The sequence below is a fragment of the Bubalus bubalis genome, chromosome 5, assembly GCF_019923935.1.
Source record: "Bubalus bubalis isolate 160015118507 breed Murrah chromosome 5, NDDB_SH_1, whole genome shotgun sequence".
NCBI lineage: Eukaryota > Metazoa > Chordata > Mammalia > Artiodactyla > Bovidae > Bubalus > Bubalus bubalis.
In genome coordinates, this window is record NC_059161.1 from 105,043,437 (window position 1) to 105,063,008 (window position 19,572).

Genomic DNA, 19,572 nt, shown 5'->3' on the forward strand with positions numbered 1-19,572 from the left:
GAAATGAAATGACATTGCTTTAAAAGACTCCAAATAATTACAATTACTGTTAATCAGCAAACCTCCAACTCTGCAATCCTGCAAAACTGACTCAACAAAATATATACATGTTATTAAATATTCCTGGTTATTTTAAATAGGTATGTTTCAAGGAACACAGTCTTCAGGCTTCCGTAAAATAAATCAATCTTCTGAGGAAGGATTCAAAAGGGAATTTTTCTTTTGTTGGTTTTAAGAAAGAAAGAAAAAAAAAAGGTAGTGACATCTAAAATTGACAGAGATAAACATCGAAAATTTTCAATAATTTTTAAACTCCAACTATTTGTTAGATATTTTCACTTTTACTAAATTAAAAAATTACACTTTGATATTTTATAATTTATAATAGAAGATAAAATGTATCTATTATACCAGGTACAGCTAGAAATCTACTTATAGTTTATATAATCATTACCATTACAAAAATTAAAACCAACCAAGTTCAAGTCTCTGATCCAACTTAGGAAATTCTATCATTGATTTCAAATTAAAAAAGTTATGCTATAACTGTGAGAATTATCTACAACTAACTTTGTACCAAAGAATTATTCTTTGCCTAAACTAATGACAGTACTGCTAATTAAAACACTAATTTCTCCTTCACACATTAAAAGGCAAACACAGAATTTATTTCTTCCTATTTAAAAGTTGCTCATGAGAAACCTAAAATTAGCAATTTTTCCCATTGTTCTATTTTAAGCAAAAGTAATCTCACAACAAAGATTAATAATGATCTTAAGTAGAATTTACAGTAATTCTGATGCTTCTATAATCTTTTCAACGTAAGATGAGCTATCAAGTACCAAAAAGATCTAAAAAGCAGTTCTCAAAAAAAAGAAAAAGGCAGTTCTACCACAGCATGTGTGTTAAGAACCAGTTTCACTCTATCTTTCCTTCAGTACGGACTTTGCACATCTGTGCTCTTTTCTAACCTTAAGCATTTCTTCGTGTATCCCATAATGCCCGTAGGAGCTGAAATAAACACCATCCTCATCCTCCGGGAGGTCTGCAATGGCAGTGGTAGATGACGGGCAGGCTCTGACATCTGCGTTCATCACAAAATCCTGAGCAAATTGTCTGTAATCAATTTGAAATACACCCTTGAGACAAGTTTATTGGACCATGAAAAAAGGAAAGGCTGAGGCAGAGGTAGGAGGGGAGTGTGGAGTGTGATGAGCCTCTAAATCACGCTCTACCTTAAGCAACGAAAAGCTCCCCCTGCTGGATTTTAAGCAACGGGCACATTCAAACCCAGTTGGAAGCATTCCTTCTGCACCACAAAAGCATAGGCAACTGCAAATTATGGCTGTTGATCCTTTTCGACCAACAAAATAAGCATACTATGACTCATATTCACTTTTCTACTGTTCCAAAATCTTATTATATCATGGAAGGGTTATATGGGCAAATCCAAACTGGAAATTATTTACACACACCAACACCATCCACTCAGGCTCTAACTCAGTTCCCTCTCTGATCACAACACATCAGGAACCTATAACGTATACATGGGAAAGAAGTGTAAAGAAGCAGATAAAAGAGTTGTTGGTTACTAGGTTACTCAGCATAAAATATCAGAAAAGGGGAAGGGAAACTACAATTCGCTTGACTATTTTTCCTGCTGGATATTCTGGCAAATGGGTACTCAGGCAGTAGCAACCAACTTACAAATCTAACAGGTTAAGCTGGAGGTATATATACTAGATAGAAAAGCAGAATCTCAGACTCTATTCAAGGCCTCCTGAATCAGAATTTATAGTTTATTGTGTTACCCAGGTGACCTATATATACTAAGCCAGCAGAATGCTAATTTACGCACTGTAGAAAACCATCTTATGGAGCTAGTTTTCTGATTACATACTTCACCATAATTATCACTTGATTCTTTAAAAACAAATATTTCAACTGTGTATTTTCCCCAAGTCTAAAAAGTACTAATCCCTATACTTTAAAAAGCCCAGGAGAAGAAAAGTAAAGTGGAGAAAGCTATTAGAAAGAAGGTAGTATTAAGGAACAAAAGCACTCAAGAGGAAAACACTCCTGAGGACAATTACCATTAATATAAAAGTAATTATATAGAAGTATATGAGAATAGAATTTTATGTTAATTAGTTGTAGCCACAATGTACAAAAATACTGCATATCCTCAATATTACTAAAATTAAATATCTACACTGTGCCTTCTAGTACATGAAATATTTTACTTTATTCCACTTGAACTGTATTATTTGGGGGATCTAAACCATTAATTTTCTGTAAGATTGATAAATTACTTCATTTTTTGCAGGTCCTCACGTGCTCCAGCCAATGCAGCTTCAGCAGATAGTGCCCTGGTTTCCATGTGTTTCAATTTTTCAACAAGAGACGCATTTTCACTGAGCCCATTGGGATATGAGAATGGGACTGAGACCGGTTCATAAAGATCTTCTACATCTAAAAAAATAAATGGACATTATTTTCAGGCCATCTTATAACAACGAAGCACATATACATGTGTTACAAATAAATATATACTAAGTGCCTATTATGCAGCCAACTGAGAAAAATCAGTACATTTAATTAAATACTTAATATCCAAATTGTTTTGAGTTTATAAAGAACATGCTATTAGTCTAAGTTTTTCACTAGTTGGCTAAACTGAACACACAAACAAACAGTAATTGCACTGAATCAAACCCAGGACAAAGCAAAAAAGTACAAGGAAAAAAAGTTCTAATATTTACTGATCCGGTATGTTTCAAATTCATGTATCACATCTCATTTCATCTTCAAAACAAACCTAAAATATAAACATTTATCCCTGTTTTAAGACACGGGAAAAATAAATTTCAGAGAAACTGACTAGCCCAAAGTCATACAGCTGTTTAATGAGGGAACTATGATTCAAACCCATTCCTGCCTTTCTAGCCCATGTCCTGCCATCACAGAGGGCCACCTCTAGTCTCTGGGTCTTTACCTGTAGAAAAACAGGTATTACATTTGGATATTCCTTAAGAACACCATGGAGGTAAGGAATTTTGTACATTCACTAAGTTTTTCATCTTGGGTAAGGTGGTATGCAATCTATACACTGCCTTAGTGCTGATATTGTTAAATATCCTAATTCCTAATATTATTAAAAATTGATTTAAATTTAATTTCACTATATGTAAATTAGTAACTTCTGCTATAGAAGTTAATGTATGCAAATCATTAATTCTGAAAACAGAAATTAATATACGGAGCTAGTGAGTTGTATAGAACTTCAATGTCCATTGACTAGTCTAATTAACTTTCACATCAACCTAAAGCAATAAAAACAATGCAGGTATTATACTGTCTCCTCAGAGCAGCACTGAGGGAAACAGGACTTTTTTTTTCCCCATTCAGTCTTTACTTGCAACAATTCTTTAGAGCTGGGACAAAATACTAAGTTTAACAAATTCACAATATTATATAACTTAAAGACTAACGTATAAATTGAACTTGTTATAAAAGCAGTGCAGGATAATCAGTATGGCAGAATACTGACTCTTTGCTTTAAAAACTATAGATTCATCCACTATTTAATTCACCCAAAATTAACAGCAGCAACAAAATACTGCCAAACTGTTAAAGGACGGTGTACCATTTCTCTACTTCCTACTACAACTCTCATTGTGTATCTTCTCTTCAAAATTCTTTGAACTGTTTGCAAACCACCTTGTTAAAGAACTGAACAAAGAAATTGATTTGTTTCAGCTAGTTTCTCTGTTTTGCTTTCTGCTGCAATAAGTTAGTCAGAATAAAAACTAAGTATTAATAATACAGTTGTCCCTTGCTATCTGCAGGGGCTCTGTTTCAGGACCTCCCTCAGGTACCAAAACCCACAAATGCTCAAGTCCCTGTATAAAATGGCAATTTACACTTAGCACTTTAAATCATCTCTAGAGTCCTTATAGTAACTAGTAAAATATAAATGCTATACAAATAGTTGTAAATACAATGTAAGTAGTTGCCACTGGGCAGCAAATTCAAGTTTTTTTTTTAATTTTCTGGAATTTTTTTTCCTGAATATTTTTGATCCAAGGTTGGTTGAATCCAAAGATGTACAACTCCTGGATATAACAGGCCAGTTGCACACAGATAATTATAAATTAATGGTTAAGTGTATAGCTTTGAAAATGAGAAAGGATTCAGTAAACATTAACATTCATACCTATAGTATACCAAAACAGTCTAATTCAAAGTCCTAAACCACACTCAGGAAGAACTGCCACATCTATACTCTATCTGAGGAAGCTCAAATCACCTGGACACTCCATCTTGGCAGCTGGAAACAACCACAAAAGATAGTCAGTTTATCACGAAGACCTAACAATTATGAGAATAAATCTCACAAGACAGCTTCAAAATACATGAAGCCAAAGCTGACACAATTAACGGTAAAAGCAGAAAATCCTCTAATCACGGTCAGGGATTCAAATATACCTCAATCAACAATTGATACAGGCAGATTTTTAAAACTCCAAAAAGACATAAAAGATCTGAAGAAAAATACTAGAACTGTGACCCATTTATACAATAATGTGCCCAATAACTACCTTGACACTTGTGAAGAACACTCATCAGTAATTTTGTACAATGTCCCTCAGCCTGGGACTGTCTGATGAGCTTTTCACTACTGGAATGAGATTATACACTTGGGGCAAGGACAACAGAGAAACAATGCTGTCTCTTCAGAGCATTACACAAAGGGGTTCATGATGTCAATAAGGTTATTACTGGTGATGTTAACCTTGATCACTCGGTTGTGGTGGGGTCTGCTTGGCTTTTCCACAAAAGTTAACATCCCCTTGTAACAAATTTCTTAGGGGAGATACTTTGAGCTATGCAAATCCTATCTCACCCACCTAAGTTTTCACCCACTAATCTTAGCATCCATGGGCGGCTATTCTCTGCAAGTTACTACTGCCTACTTGCCTAATGCTGATTTTCTGTCTCTCTCCTCCAACATTTATTAATAGAAATTCTATGCCAAAGAAAGGCAATGCCAAAGAATGCTCAAACTACCTGCACAATTGCACTCATCTCACACGCTAGTAAAGTAATGCTCAAAATTCTCCAAGCCAGGCTTCAGTAATATGTGAACCGTGAACTTCCAGATGTTCAAGCTGGTTTAGAAAAGGCAGAGGAACCAGAGACCAAATTGCCAACATCCACTGGATCATCAAAAAAGCAAGAGAGTTGCATAAAAACATCTATTTCTGCTGTATTGACTATGCCAAAGCCTTTGACTGTGTGGATCACAATAAACTGTGGAAAATTCTGAAAGAGATGGGAATACCAGACCACCTGACCTGCCTCTTGAGAAACCTGAGTGCAGGTCAGGAAGCAACACTTAGGCCATGGAACAACAGACTGGTTCCAAATAGGAAAAGGAGTACATCAAGGCCGTCTATTGTCACCCTGCTTATTTAACTTATATGCAGATATATACATCATGAGAAACGCTGGGCTGGATGAAGCACAAGCTGGAATCAAGATTGCTGGGAGAAATATCAATAACCTCAGATATGCAGATGACACCACCCTTATGGCAGAAAGTGAAGAGGAACTGAAGAGCCTCTTGATGAAAGTGAAAGCACAGAGTGAAAAAGTTGGTTTAAAGCTCAACGTTCAGAAAACTAAGATCATGGCATCTGGTCCCATCACTGCATGGGAAATAGATGGGGAAACAGTGGAAACAGTAGCTGACTATTTTTCTGGGCCCCAAGATCACTGCAGATGGTGATTGCAGGCATGAAATTAAAAGACACTTGCTCCTTGGAAGGAAAGTTATGACCAACCTAGATAGCATATTCAAAAGCAGAGACATTACTTTGCCAACAAAGGTCTGTCTAGTCAAGGCTATGGTTTTTCCAGTAGTCATGTATGGATGTGAGAGGTGGACTATAAAGAAGGCTGAATGCCGAAGAATTGATGCTTTTGAACTGTGGTGTTGGAGAGGACTCTTGAGAGTCCCTTGGACTGCAAAGAGATCCAACCAGTCCATCCCAAAGGAGATCAGTCCTGGGTGTACATTGGAGGGACTGATGTTGAAGCTGAAACTCCAGTACTTTGGCCACCTAATGAGAAGAGCTGACTCATTTGAAAAGACCCTGATGCTGGGAAAGACTGAGGGCAAGAGGAGAAGGGGATGACAGAGGATGAGATGGTTGGATGGCATCACCAACTTGATGGACACGGGTTTGGGTGGACTCCGGGAGTTGGTGATGGACAGGGAGGCCTGGCATGCTGTGATTCATGGGGTCGCAAAGAGTCGGACACAACTGAGCGACTGAACTGAACGCTCAAGTGGAGCTACTTCTTCCCATTTATTTGATTATTCATGTCAGTATGAATTCATGGACATGCAGCTCACTTCTTGAAATTATGTACATGTCCTCTAGAATTTGCTTGGGCAAATCTTTATCTATGGGCATTGGAAACCCCTTGGTTTCTGCATTGAAGCCGTTCCAGTTTTGTCAATGGCACCTCACTCCAGTACTCTTGCCTAGAAAATCCCACAGATGGGAGGAGCCTGGTAGGGTGCAGTCCATGGGGTCGCTAAGAGTCAGAGACGACCGAGCAACTTCACTTTCACTTTTCACTTTCATGCATCGGAGAAGGCAATGGCACCCCACTCCAGTACTCTTGCCTGGAAAATCCCATGGACACAGGAGCCTGGTAGGCTGCAGTCCATGGGGTTGCTAAGGGTCGGACAAGGATGAAGCGACTTCACTTTCACTTTATATTATCCTAAGGGTTAAAACTGAACACTGTCCTTTTCTGTGTTAATCAAATTCTTCCATTAGTTTTGGCCATTAGGAGCTCCTTCAGGTTGGTTTCCTGAGTTCTTTAGGTAAGTCTCTTTTCACTTTTTCTTAAATACTTCCTTACTTTCTGGAACAAGATGTCCCAGGTTTATCTTGTACTTTCCCTGCCTTATCACTAAATCAATCACCTCTCTCAGGACCCTTGGCACCTTATATTAATCAAGGATTGTAAATCAAGGTCTGAACACAAGGGATGCTCACTGCTACTGACATTTTTCTAGGCCCTTTCAGCAGAGCTAGACAATATATAAATATGTTATACTAACCCACACACATCTATACTTCTGTATCTGCCTATATATGCACACACATCTTTATTTCTGTGTCTATCTGTCTATATAAGAAATACTGTGAATTTGTACTTCTGATTCTCATCTATCATCACAAGATTTATTTCATCCTTCAATTCATTCTCCTTCTCCAACAATGAGAAACCTGGTTCTTATACATACTAACTTACTTTTTCCATTCTGGCATATGCAAAAATAGTGTCAGAATTGGTAATCCATACTCTCCAAGAAGGGAATCCCATGTGGCCAGTGGTAATGAATCTGCCCGCCAATGCAGGAGACATGGGTTCAATCCCTAGGTTGGGAAGATCCCCTGGAGAAGGAAATGGCAACCCACTCCAGTATTCTTTCTTGGAAAATCCCATGGACAGAGGAGCCTGGCAGACTACAGAGCACGGGGTCGCAAAGAGTTGGACATGACAGAGCAACTGAGTACACACACATATATACACACACACACCCTGCAAGAAACCCCTTTTCTTACTGGATTATAGCACTGATGCACACATCGTTTCTTCCTGGATTATGGCACTGATGCGTGTGCACACACACACAGCGCCCCCCACAAGAAACCCCTTTTCTTACTGGATTATAGCACTGATGCAGTTGTTTTTATCTGTAGCCTCAGCACAACATCCAGTCAAGGTCTCACGTAGTTCTTTTCCTCCCCTCTCTCTGCAGTAGGGTTACATTATTCCTTTGTATTACAGTTCAGTTCATCTGTTAGTGCTTGCATTCCACCTCACACCAACACCACCCTCATACCCATTCAGACTCATCATTGCTGATTTCTTTAACTATATGAAGGCTATAAAAAACATGACTACAGTCCTGAGAGTCAGAGCTGTACAAAGATATATTCAGTGAAGGTGTCACTCCCTCATCTGTTACCAATCAGTCTCTGCTCTCCTTTCCATCCTTGTCTCACAAATCCAAGTAAGTAACCAATCTCAATTTCTAGTTTATGCTTCCTGTATTTCATTCGCAAAAATGAGCAGACCCATAAGCATTTCTCAAATCTCTCCCTACACAGAGTATTATACTAGATATTCTTTTGAGCTTTGCCTTTTTCATTTGACACTACATCTTGGGACTCCCCTAGCAGTCTAATGATTAAGACTCTGTGCTTCCAATGCAGGGGGTGCAGGTTTGATCCCTGTTCAGGGAACTAAGATCCCACATGCTACAGAGAGCAACCAAAAAATTACAAAAAAACAAACGAAAACAACAAAAAAGACAGAATGTCCTGGACAGCATTCTGCACCAGCTCAGTTCATTCCTTGTAATACAGGAATACTGCTCTGTAGTATGGACGTGCCACAGTTTATTCAACCACTCTCCCATATATGGACAGTTAGGTTGTTTTCAACACTGTGAAATTACAATGCTGCAATGAATAACCACGTTTTCTATGTATTTTCAGAGTGTTGGAGGTGTATCTTCCAGACCAATTCTTATGAGAGAAACTGCTCAGTTTAAAAGTTCATGTTCAGGTTTGTTAGGTACTGGCAAACACTTTTCACTTTCATGCACTGGAGAAGGCAATGGCAACCCACTCCAGTACTCTTGCCTGGAAAATCCCATGGACGGAGGAGCCTGGTAGGCTGCAGTCCATGGGATCGCTAAGAGTCGACACGACTAGGCGACTTCACTTTCACTTTTCACTTTCATGCATTGGAGAAGGAAATGGCAACCCACTCCAGTATTCTTGCCTGGAGAATCCCGGGGACAGAGGAGCCTGGTGGGCTGCTGTCTATGGGGTCGCACAGAATCAGACACAACTGAAGTGACTTAGCAGCAGCAGCAGCAGTGTATGACATGTCTATCTCTCCAAAGCCTTGTCAACAGACTGTGCCGTCGTACTGTAAAAATCTTTACCAGTCTAAGAAGTGAGAAATGGTAACTTGTTGTTGGGTTATTTTTATACCTTTTTTTGGTCTACAGTCCAACTACGTATCTTTCCCTATTATTCCATCAATTGTTTGATCCTCTGTCCCTTAATTTTTAAGAGGCCTTTTATATGAAAAGGATATTAATCCCTTGTGGAATATGTTTCAAATACTATACCATATTTAAAAAGAAAAAATGGACTAAACTCCATTTTATTCACTCAGATTTCACTAGTTTTTCCCTAATGTCCTGTTTCTGTTCCAAAATTTCACCCAGGATACTACACGTGTTTAGCTTAAACCCTTCTTGTCTATGACAGCTTTTCAGGCTTTCCTTGTTTTTAACAACATGGACAGTTTTCAGAAGCACTGGCCAGACACTCTGTGCAATGTCCCTCACTTTGTGTCTGTCTGATGGCTTTTCATGGTTATACTCAGGTTACTGGTCTGGAGGGAAGACCACTGAAGTAAAGTGTTATTTTCATCACATCGTACAAAGGGCTTATACTATCAACATGACTTATTACTGATGATGCTAACCTGGATTACCTGGCTATGGTAGTGTTTGACAGGTTTCTCCATCATATAGTTACTTCTCCCCTCTTACACTAGACATTCATTGCCTATTTTCTTAGTCATCTTTTTAAATTTAGTCATCTTTATATCCTCAAAAGCCAAAATACAAAGCAGATGCTCAATAAATATTTACTGAAGGGCAGTGGAGGTGAAAAGGTCGGTCACCAAGCTAGGAGTCAGGGGAATGAAGACCTTCTCTTCCATCTCGCTCCACCAACGGCCAGGAGCACAGATCCTTTCTAAGGCTTTTTTGTTTGGCTGCAGGATCTTAGTTTCCCAACCAGAGACTGAACCTGCGCCCCTTGCAGTGGAAGCATGGAGTCCTAAAGCAGGCCCACCAGGGAAGCCCACAGATCCTTTGAGAGATGCAAATAGTACACAGTGAGCATAGCCAGTTCAAGGTCCACTTCCTTCCCTAGGCCCTTTAACTCTTCCAAATCTCAGTCATGACTTCTTCATCTAACTCCTTAGAATCTATTTACTGCTGCTGCTAAGTCACTTCAGTCGTGTTCGACTCTGTGCGACCCCATAGACGGCAGCCCACCAGGCTCCCCCATCCCTGGGATTCTCCAGGCAAGAACACTGGAGTGGGTTGCCATTTCCTTCTCCAATGCGTGAAAGTGAAGTTGCCCAGTCGTGTCCGACTCTTAGCGACCCTATGGACTGTAGCCTACCAGGCTCCTCCGTCCATGGGATTCTCCAGGCAAGAGTACTGGAGTGGGGTGCCATTGCCTTGTCCATCTATTTATTAGTAATAACAAATTCTCTGTCATTAAGCACTTACCCTGACAGGTGCTAATATGCATTATCTTTGCAACAATTTTGTAAGACAGGTGTCATTATCTCCTTTTTACAAATTAAAATTAAGGCTGAATGAAGTTTATATACCTTTGGAAAGTAAAGCGTTCAATACTGGTCTGCATCCATTGTCATCAGCACACAGCACTCAGTATCTATTGATCTGAGTAATTGCTTTCTCTTCTGAACTGCCCTATTCTTCCTACTTCTCATGAAACTTACTACATTCCACCATATATTATTAATAAAATACACAGGACAGTCACTCAAAAACAAAACATACCTACTATTAGATTATGGGCTCTTTATAAGAAGGACTCATTTGTTAGGTATGAAAAGAATTTAACATACTACTTTTAACCTGTGAGTGTTCAATTTGAGCTTAGGGTGTCATGAAGAACACCTAGAGGGCACTTTGTCATGTATCAAAGAGATCACTCTGGTCACTTCAGAGGAGAAAATAAAATTTAAGAGGGGTTATAAAAACAAGAAAGGATCAACCTAGGCCTCACTAAATTTTAGAATTAGAAATAAATTTGGAAATCTGGCCCCAGTTCTCATTTTACAGATGAAGACTTAAAAACAGAAAGCATAAGTGCTTTGTCCAGGGTCACTCAGTCCCTGAATCATACTTTAAGGTTCTTACTACAGCATCACACTGCCATACAACTCCCGTTAATGGCACTTAAGGAAAGGAGTGGTTTCCCACAGTTCTCACTTATCAGAGAACTGCACAAATATATATTGTCCAACTACTCTCTGTGAAAGTACGTATCTATTTAGAACAGTCTTGCTGGTCTAAAGACAGCAAACCTCTATGTCACCCAACTGGCAGAGAAACATGAAAGAAAGTAATAAATTAAAAAATAACAATAATAAATTATGAACTCCAATAAATTAGATCTATAAAGGACAATTAAGAAGCCAAATGAATTTTCACAAGATTCCAGTTCAATAAGGAATGAACCAAAGCACAGAGCAAATAACTCAGAAAGAAAGCTACAGTCAAGAAATGAGTGAACCTGCCACAAGGCAGGCTTAAGAGTTAGTGTACATGGGAAAGGCCATGAGAATTCGCATGGAGTCTGCTCTGCACCAAAACAACAGCTCTGTAAATTAGATATCTTAAGAAAAGTCAATTATCTGATGATGAGGTAAAAACAACAAATATTGCTAAATTTACTTAAATCTATTAAATATTATATCTGATTTAATTTTTTTAATTTAGATTTAAAAGTTGTCAATTTGAGTTACATTAAAAATTAGTCTGCCAACTAAAAATTACTCTAAACTTTCCTATGTTTCCAAACATCTTGTACACAATGTTTATCCCAAGCTCATAGCCCTCCCTGGTAACTGTTAGCGTGACTCACTTTTCAAGTGACTTAACTTACCTACTGAAACCAACTACCCAAAAGGTCTTTCGAGAATCAAGGACGTAACATATCTCCTGTAAAACCTAACCACTATTCTGCCGTAACAAATGACCCTATTTTAAAGTAGATGCCGTATGTTCAGCTTACCAAATTGAAGTAAAAGGTCATCTTCTAATACTGGCTTTAAATATTCTTCTTTCTCCCAAGGCACTGAATTGTATATGGAATTCATATATTCAACTGTAGGATTCTGGAAGTAAAACCAATTGCATATTTTTTCACTGCACATAATCACACAATCCCCTTACCAAAAGAAAATTAAACAAAAAAGGAAAGCATGTCTACATTAACACACAATTGCTATTTAAAATGAACCTGTGTCAACCTGCCATTTCATTAACTTGACTGAATGATTGCTTAATTGTTTCAGTGCACAGTTTTATACTGTTTGGATTTGGGGGAAATGGCAATATAAATATCAACTGACCAGAACAAAAAAATTGCAACCAAAGCACTTAAAAAAATCACACTAGAAATCAGAAATTTCTGCTTTTACAGAAAGACTGTATTCTTTATCTGACACTGAATTACTCTGCCACATAATACTGATTCATCTCTCACATGCAATTAAAAACCATACTCAAGCATGGTAAGTACGTATGGTACCACACGTTAAGTACAGTACTTGTGTATGCATGTAAGCACCATGCATTTACCTGGTGCTACGTGTTGTGCTAGTTCCTAATGTCCAGGATTCCAATATGATGAGTGTCAAATTTAAAACACTTCCTTATACAGCAGCTCTTCATATTCTCTTAAAAATGGGTGCACTGATAATCACTGCAGTATTTCTTTAGGTTTTAAATGAAATTGTAAATTAAGCTACCATCTTACCTTAAGTCTAATAAAATTTATCAGTTTAATGTATCCATAAAATTCAAGTCCTAAAAGGGAAAAAAAAATTCACGTATTTCAACATGAGTTTTGTTTCATTGACTTGCTCCAGAGATGCTTCTCTGGTGAGACAAAAGCCATAGATGACAAATTTCTGAACGCCTTCCTTGCATTTCTAGAAAATGGGAATTTTTAGAATTCTACTCTTCTCAGAAAAATATCAATAAGGAAAATTAGGCCCTAGATTTTACCAAGTATTTGGCAGTTGACACTAGAGCCAAATTTTCTAATTTCCCAATTTTTATAGTATCTACCAAACACAGAGTATATAAAATGTACTAGCTTTTACATTAAGTTAAATGATACAAATGAAAAAACAATAAGGCTTTTATCTGGTTCTCATCTTTTCAGAAATGAAGCAGCATTTAAAATAAGGGAGAGCAAATAGCATGTCCAACCAATTATTATTTGTCATGAGAAAGACTGTTACGAGAACATGTGCTGTGCTCAGTCACTTCTCATGTCTGACTCTGTGCAACCCTATGGACTGCAGCCTTCCAGGTTTCTCTGTCCGTGGGGTTCTCCAGGCAAGAACACTGGAGTGGGTTGCCATGCCCTCCCCCAGGGGATCTTCCCGACCCAGGGATTGAACATGCAGCTCCTGTGCCTCCTGCACTGCAGGCAGATTCTTTACCGCTAAGCCACCAGGAAAGCCCTGGCAAAAGACTATTATGAGAACATACTGGCATATGAAAGTGTTTCATATGCATAACATACAAAACCCCCATTTGATAAGTGAAAACATAAAACTATATTAAACATGATTCCAATTTAAAAAGGCACATTAGAAATATAAAATATAAAAAAACAATGAAAACAGTACTTTGTCTTACAAAAATAGCTGGGGTTGAACTTACGGTTCACAAACATAACTGTATATCTAAGACCTAAAATCTGCCTATTTGCTATTCTTCAGTAATGTCCTTTCTAGTTATTAGTAAATACAGGGACCAAAAAGTCAATTCTCTACTGAATTAATTTTAGTACCATACTGTAGCTCTTCAATATTTATTTAAAGTAGAAGGCTTTAAGTATGTCTAGTACTCTTGCCTGGAAAATCCCATGGATGGAGGAGCCCGGTAGGCTGCAGTCCATGGGGTCACTCAAGAGTCGGACATGACTGAGCGACTTCACTTTCACTTTTCACCTTCATGCATTGGAGAAGGAAATGGCAACCCACTCCAGTATTCTTGCCTGGAGGATCCCAGGGACAGGGGAGCCTGGTGGGCTGCCATCTATGGGGTCGCACAGAGTCGGACACGGCTGAAGCGACTTAACAGCAACAGCAGATCCAAGTTAGAACAGAATCATCATCTGAACCTCTGGCTACCACCTTAACTTTATCACTCCCTACTTCCATACTCTCTTATCGAACTCCTTATAAAACTCAATCTTCTATGCCCTGAAGTCTATGTTATGCTCTGAGCTGGTAAGTTGTCTTTTTTCATAATGATCTGCCTCCTTTTCCAAAGTCCACCTTTACCCTTATTCTCCCTAATTCTAATATTCCCCCCTTCTCTTAAAATGATTAAAAGGCAATCACGTGCCAAGGGTGTTTTTTTTCCTTTTTAGCTGTGAAGCCAATTTAAGCTTAAAAAGAGTGACTCTTATCTAGAAGAATGACTTATTAATCTTTCCTCAAAAGCCACTTGCCAAAAACACCTTATTTTCATAAACTGTTACTATATGTTTCACTCTATTAGACTTGCATAGAAAAAGAAGAAATGTGGAAAAACAAAGTTTGAATTTGAATTTCATTATAAAATTTTCTTTATTCTAAAAAATACTTACCATGTTTATGAACCATGTTATCAATACTAAATTGATGCTCCAACTTACAGTGTGAAAATGTTTCTTCAGCAGATGTAAATAACCTGAAAAACCAAGCAATAGCTTCATGGAATAGTCCCCTAACAACTCTCAGTATTGATTTCATACTTAATCAGATATAAATTTTTCCCCCTCACTCTATAAGTTTCCAGTTTTACTTCCAATTAATAATAATAAAAACCACCTGTAAAGAGGATCCCAGCACTTCTAAAGGGAATTAGTACTTCTGAGTTCCACTTTACACCTAAAACAAACTATCCTTTAAAAGTCAAGATTAACTTGCCAAACAATAGCAATGAATTTATCACAAAGCTTTTGAGAGAGAGAAATCCCTTTGATAATCTCTCTCTCTCAAGACATGAACATTCCCCATGTAAGACTCTTTTTTCCTCAAAGTATCAACTCTCGTTTTCAGAGGCTGTGAACTGGCACAGCTCAAACATCTTTTAGAAATAAAGCATAAAATGTAATTTTATAACTGGCACATTTCCAAAATGCAATATTTTAAAAAGTGGTCTTATCGTGCTCCACAAGGATTTGCATTACAGACACTGGGAGGCCCACGCTTCTTTATTATGTTATCTGCAAATCTGAAGGATGCACAATAAGTTAGGAATTTACAAGAGAGACACATCTTTATGCTTAGCACATAGGCAGCAGTTTTAAATAAACATTTACCAAGACAGGTTATTTTTGTAGTATTTACGAAGCCTACCACAAAGAAGCACCTCCCTGATACTCAATAAATATTATTTTGTGACTAGAGTATATGCACACATCCCTTATTTATCCAAATGAGGCTACACGTGGAAACTGAGGAAATCAAGAGAAGCTAATATACCATCAATCAGCAGCATACCCAAACTCAGGGGGAACTAGTAAAATGTTTACTCAAGTAATACTAGTCAATGGCAATCAGTCCTCTTTGATCTCCACTTGCCCAGAGAAGCAGCCAAAGTCAAAGTCTGTTGAGATGAAGAGGCAGAATTTTAAATGGAAAGAACAGTTTTGGATATAAGACAAACCACAGCTCTGCAACTCTGAACAAGTTACTGGTATTGCAATGTCTTTCTCTCAAAGCGAAAAAGGCATCAATTTCCTTAACCTTCAACAGGTGGGGATCCTATAACAAAGGTGATTCTTTAAATGGTTCAAATGGAACTATTTACACCTGAAAAACTTTCTACTTGTCAAACAAATATAGAAAGGGAGAGCTGGAAGGATTCTGAGGGATTAATCTAGTTTAGTGACTCCCTTGTTACTCTTTAGAATCCCTTCGGACAGTGTCTTTGTTAAAAAGCAGATTCCTAGACACTAACCCTGATTTAGAAGGGCGGAGGTGCAAATTTTAGCATCTGTTATTCTTTTTCTTAAGTATTTTAGGTGACAACCAGACCAGGGAACCACAGATCCAGTCCAGAACACTTTTTACACAAGGGGAAACTAAGGCCCGTCGAAGACCAATAGTGTAACCTGGCTTCCAGTTCATGGCTCCTCCCTCTGGACAAACCCTCACTCCCAAACATGGGTTCCACATTTCCAGGGCAGCCACTTGGGTTACAGACTCCAGCTGAACCGGCCACGAAAACCCACGTGGCTCGGCCACCCTGGGCTTTAGCCTGGCGCTGAGATGGACGAACCTGTCACAGAACAGGCAGGGGGTCTGCTGCTCGGAGTGCGGGAGATCCGCGTCGTCCTCATCCTCCCAGCTGGCTTCATCTCCGCTGTCTGACAGGCCTGGCGGGTCCTCCTCCGCGGCGCCTAGCACACGCAAACGGTCAGACGGCCTCGGACACCAGTGCTAAACGGGCGCACGAGGGGCAGGGAGGGGAGAAGGCTTTGGGCCCGGCCGGCCCTCCCCCCGCGCACCTCCCCGTCCCTCTCCGCTGGGCCCCTCCGCCCCAACAGGGACACAGAGGGAAAAGGGGGCTCTCACTGGCCCCACGGCGGCGCGGCCTGCGCGCTGAGGGGTCGGGGTACCCACCGGCAGCGCCTGACGCTAACGAGCACATGGCTGAGGCCGCCCCGGGAGACCAGCGCGCCTCGGGGCGGGTAACGGCCGGAGCAGCGCGCGCGTAGCCGCCTCAGAGCAACGCCAGTCCGGGAATCCCGGAAGCAACGTGAGCGCCCAGCGGCGCCGTTGCTCGGGGAAACCTCGAGGAAACCTCGTGGACGGAAACGCGAGAGCGCGCGCGCCGGCTCGCGAGAGCTTCCGGGCCTCAGGGGCGCGGCGTCGTTCGCGTGAGCTGGGGTGGGCGGGGCTCCGCCCCCTCAAGGCAGGGTGGGAGCAGCGCGCGCCGAATGTGCGTGGAAGCCTGGGCTGGGCCTTGCAGCTTGTACGTACTTTTTGTGTTCTCCTCGGGCTGCGGCAGACATTAGCGTTGACGCCCTCGCCTACAGCCCAGAGCCAACAGCGGCTCCGCGGCCCGCCTCGCTCCCCTAGTCCACTCCTTATTCGAGGGAAGAGCAGCTAGTGGAGGACGAGCTGCTTGCAGCGCCCTCTGGTGGCGGAGAAGGTCAAGCACAGGCGAGAGCCTGGGACTCCGCCCTGGCTCGGGGCCCGAGGCGCCTCTGGGGTGCGACTGGGGGAAGGGAACTGCAGAGACCACTGAATGGAATGTACCAGGGGCCAAAGCCTGAAGGGCTGTTTTAAGCAGTTTTGTCTTTGAAGTATATGTCCCAAGTTCTAGTACCAGATGTTTAGCACTGGGCTTGCCACAAATTTATCCAGTTAAACTGACTGCTATGGCCTGCCAGGCTCTTATTTTATCTAACATCTCAACTCATGCCTCCTCCTTGGGCCCTGCTCTCCAGGGACTTCCCTGGTGGCTCAGATGGTAAAGAGTCTGCCTACAATGTGAGAGACCTGGGTTCGATCCCTCAGTTGGGAAGATCCTCTGGAGAAGGAAATGGCAACGCACTCCAGTACTCTTGCCTGGAAAATCCTGTAGACGGAGGAGCCTGGTAGTCTACAATCCAACACGACTGAGCGACTAAACTTTCACTCCAGCCTTTCATCTGGTGCCACCCATTTTCCCACCTGGGAGGTACTTTTTGTCTTCGCAAGCAAGTCTCCTCAGACCATTTTTCTAAAGTAGTTTCCATTGTTAATCTAGCAGCCTCCAGTTTCTTAGCACCTGCGTGTGTGCTGTCTCTTCAGTCGCCTCCGACTCTTTGCGACCCCATGGACTGTAGCCCACCAGGTTCCTCTGTCCATGGGATTCTTCAGGCAAGAATACTGGAGTGGGTTGCCGTTTCTTTCTCCGGGGGATATTCCAGACCCAGGGATCGAACCCTTGTCTCCTACATTGCAGGTGGGTTCTTTACCACTAGCGCCACCTGGGAAGCCCTTTTTCCTTTCTTCTTTCAGTCTTTAGCCACAGTACTGTTTGAGCATGAGGGAAGGGCCATGTCTCTACTTTCATTTCTCTGGCACATAATATGTGGCCTAACTTATAGTAGGTATTCAATAAATTTGCTGAGTGAATAAAAAAAATTCCTTAATGAGAATTCCTTGTATTATTGCTACACTCTTCTGAAGTTTACTCCTTTTACTGTAACCCATAGGGGACAGAATCTATCAAATACTAGTTTTGAGGTCCCCTTATATCAGGATGTGCCACTCTGCTGTGCTTAGTCGCTCAGTCGTGTCCAGCTCTTTGCAAACCCCAATGGACTATAGCCCGCCAGGCTCCTCTGTCCATGGAATTATCCAGGCAGGAATACTGGAGTGCGTTGCCATTCCCTTCTCTAGGGGATCTTCCAAACCCAGGGATTGAACCCAGGTCTCTGGCATTGCAGGCAGATTTTTTTTACCATCTGAGCCAGCAGAGAAGCCCAAGAAAACTGGAGTGGCCTATCCCTTCTCCAGGGGATCTTCCTGACCCACAAATCAAACCAGGGTCTCCTGCATTGCAGGTGGATTCTTTACCAGCTGAGCTACCAGGGAAGCCCATGTTGTAGGATACTGCCAGACCATCTGCTGGCTCCACTAGGTTAGACTTACTGTTCACTGTTTACTGTTTACTGTGGTAAACCCACTGCCTACATGTCCAGTGGCACATAGGAGTGCCACATATTATTGAATGAACTAATGAATTCAAAGTCATTTGTTACCTGGGCTCATTCAGCTTTTTCCTTCATCCTTCCAACACACTCTCCAGCAAGGCTTATCTTTTCCCTGTCCGCGTAACATTTGGAGGAAAATGTGCTAAATCCCATTAACACCCCAGGTAGCTCAGTGGAGCCACAGGTTTGATCCCTGGATTGGGAAGACCCCCTGCAGAAGGAAATGGCAACCCATTCCAGTATTCTTGCGGAAAATCCCATCAACAGAGGAGCCTGGCAGGCTACAGTCCATGGAGTTGCATAAGAGTCGGACATGAACAACATAAGAGACTGAACAACTCCATGTTAACAGTAATCAAAATAACATCCAGTCTAGAGGGGTGATAGGGTCAGAAGTTTATCTGTCACCACAATGCTGGGCTTAGCAGGGAGCAGCTTTTTTCTTTACTCCAAAGATAAAACACAGACCCTCTCCCATCACCCCGCTTCACTACTGAGATCAGAATAGAATGTTGAAGACCCGACAGAAGGTTTGTGGGTAAGGAAATAACAAACAGAATAATTTAAAACTGGGCACTGGGTATAGCTGCTTTTAGAGCCCACCAGCCTAAGATATCCTCGTGGGGTCCTCTCACTTCACGCCACACTTCTTGCAGCCCATGCTTGTTATCACCCACACAGACTCTTCAAGAGTTCAGCCCCAAAAGAACCCCACCCTCCATGAAGAAGGAAGATGTTCTACCTCCTTCTTAAAGGCCACATTCCAAAATCTTATCTCATCCTAAAATATGCCTCTTTCCCAGATGATTGACATTGGGCTTATCCCATCCTAAGATATGCCTCTTTCCTAGATGACTGACATTGGGAATGTCCAATACCCTCTTAAGACAGACAGACACATGCACGCATGCGTGCA

The 19,572-nt window shown here is 40.9% G+C and overlaps 1 protein-coding gene across 2 annotated transcripts in view; it reads right to left on the bottom strand.

The window, feature by feature from the left end:
* The window catches only part of PRMT3 (protein arginine methyltransferase 3), a 129,701-nt gene extending 112,912 nt beyond the window's left edge, over window positions 1-16,789 (bottom strand). Inside the window, exons 1-7 of one of the 2 annotated variants that reach the window (XM_025286293.2) lie at window positions 16,573-16,788; window positions 16,229-16,349; window positions 14,550-14,632; window positions 12,699-12,748; window positions 11,952-12,054; window positions 2,313-2,472; window positions 972-1,116 (exon numbers count right to left, since the gene is read on the bottom strand). In XM_025286293.2, coding sequence (XP_025142078.2) covers window positions 972-1,116; window positions 2,313-2,472; window positions 11,952-12,054; window positions 12,699-12,748; window positions 14,550-14,632; window positions 16,229-16,349; window positions 16,573-16,600 — 690 coding nt within the window. In that variant the 5' untranslated portion in view covers window positions 16,601-16,788. Of the gene's footprint in view, window positions 1-971; window positions 1,117-2,312; window positions 2,473-11,951; window positions 12,055-12,698; window positions 12,749-14,549; window positions 14,633-16,228; window positions 16,350-16,572 lie in introns of both variants that reach the window. The other variant, XM_025286294.2, reaches the window with a different exon arrangement.
* Between the last annotated feature and the right edge of the window lie 2,783 nt (window positions 16,790-19,572).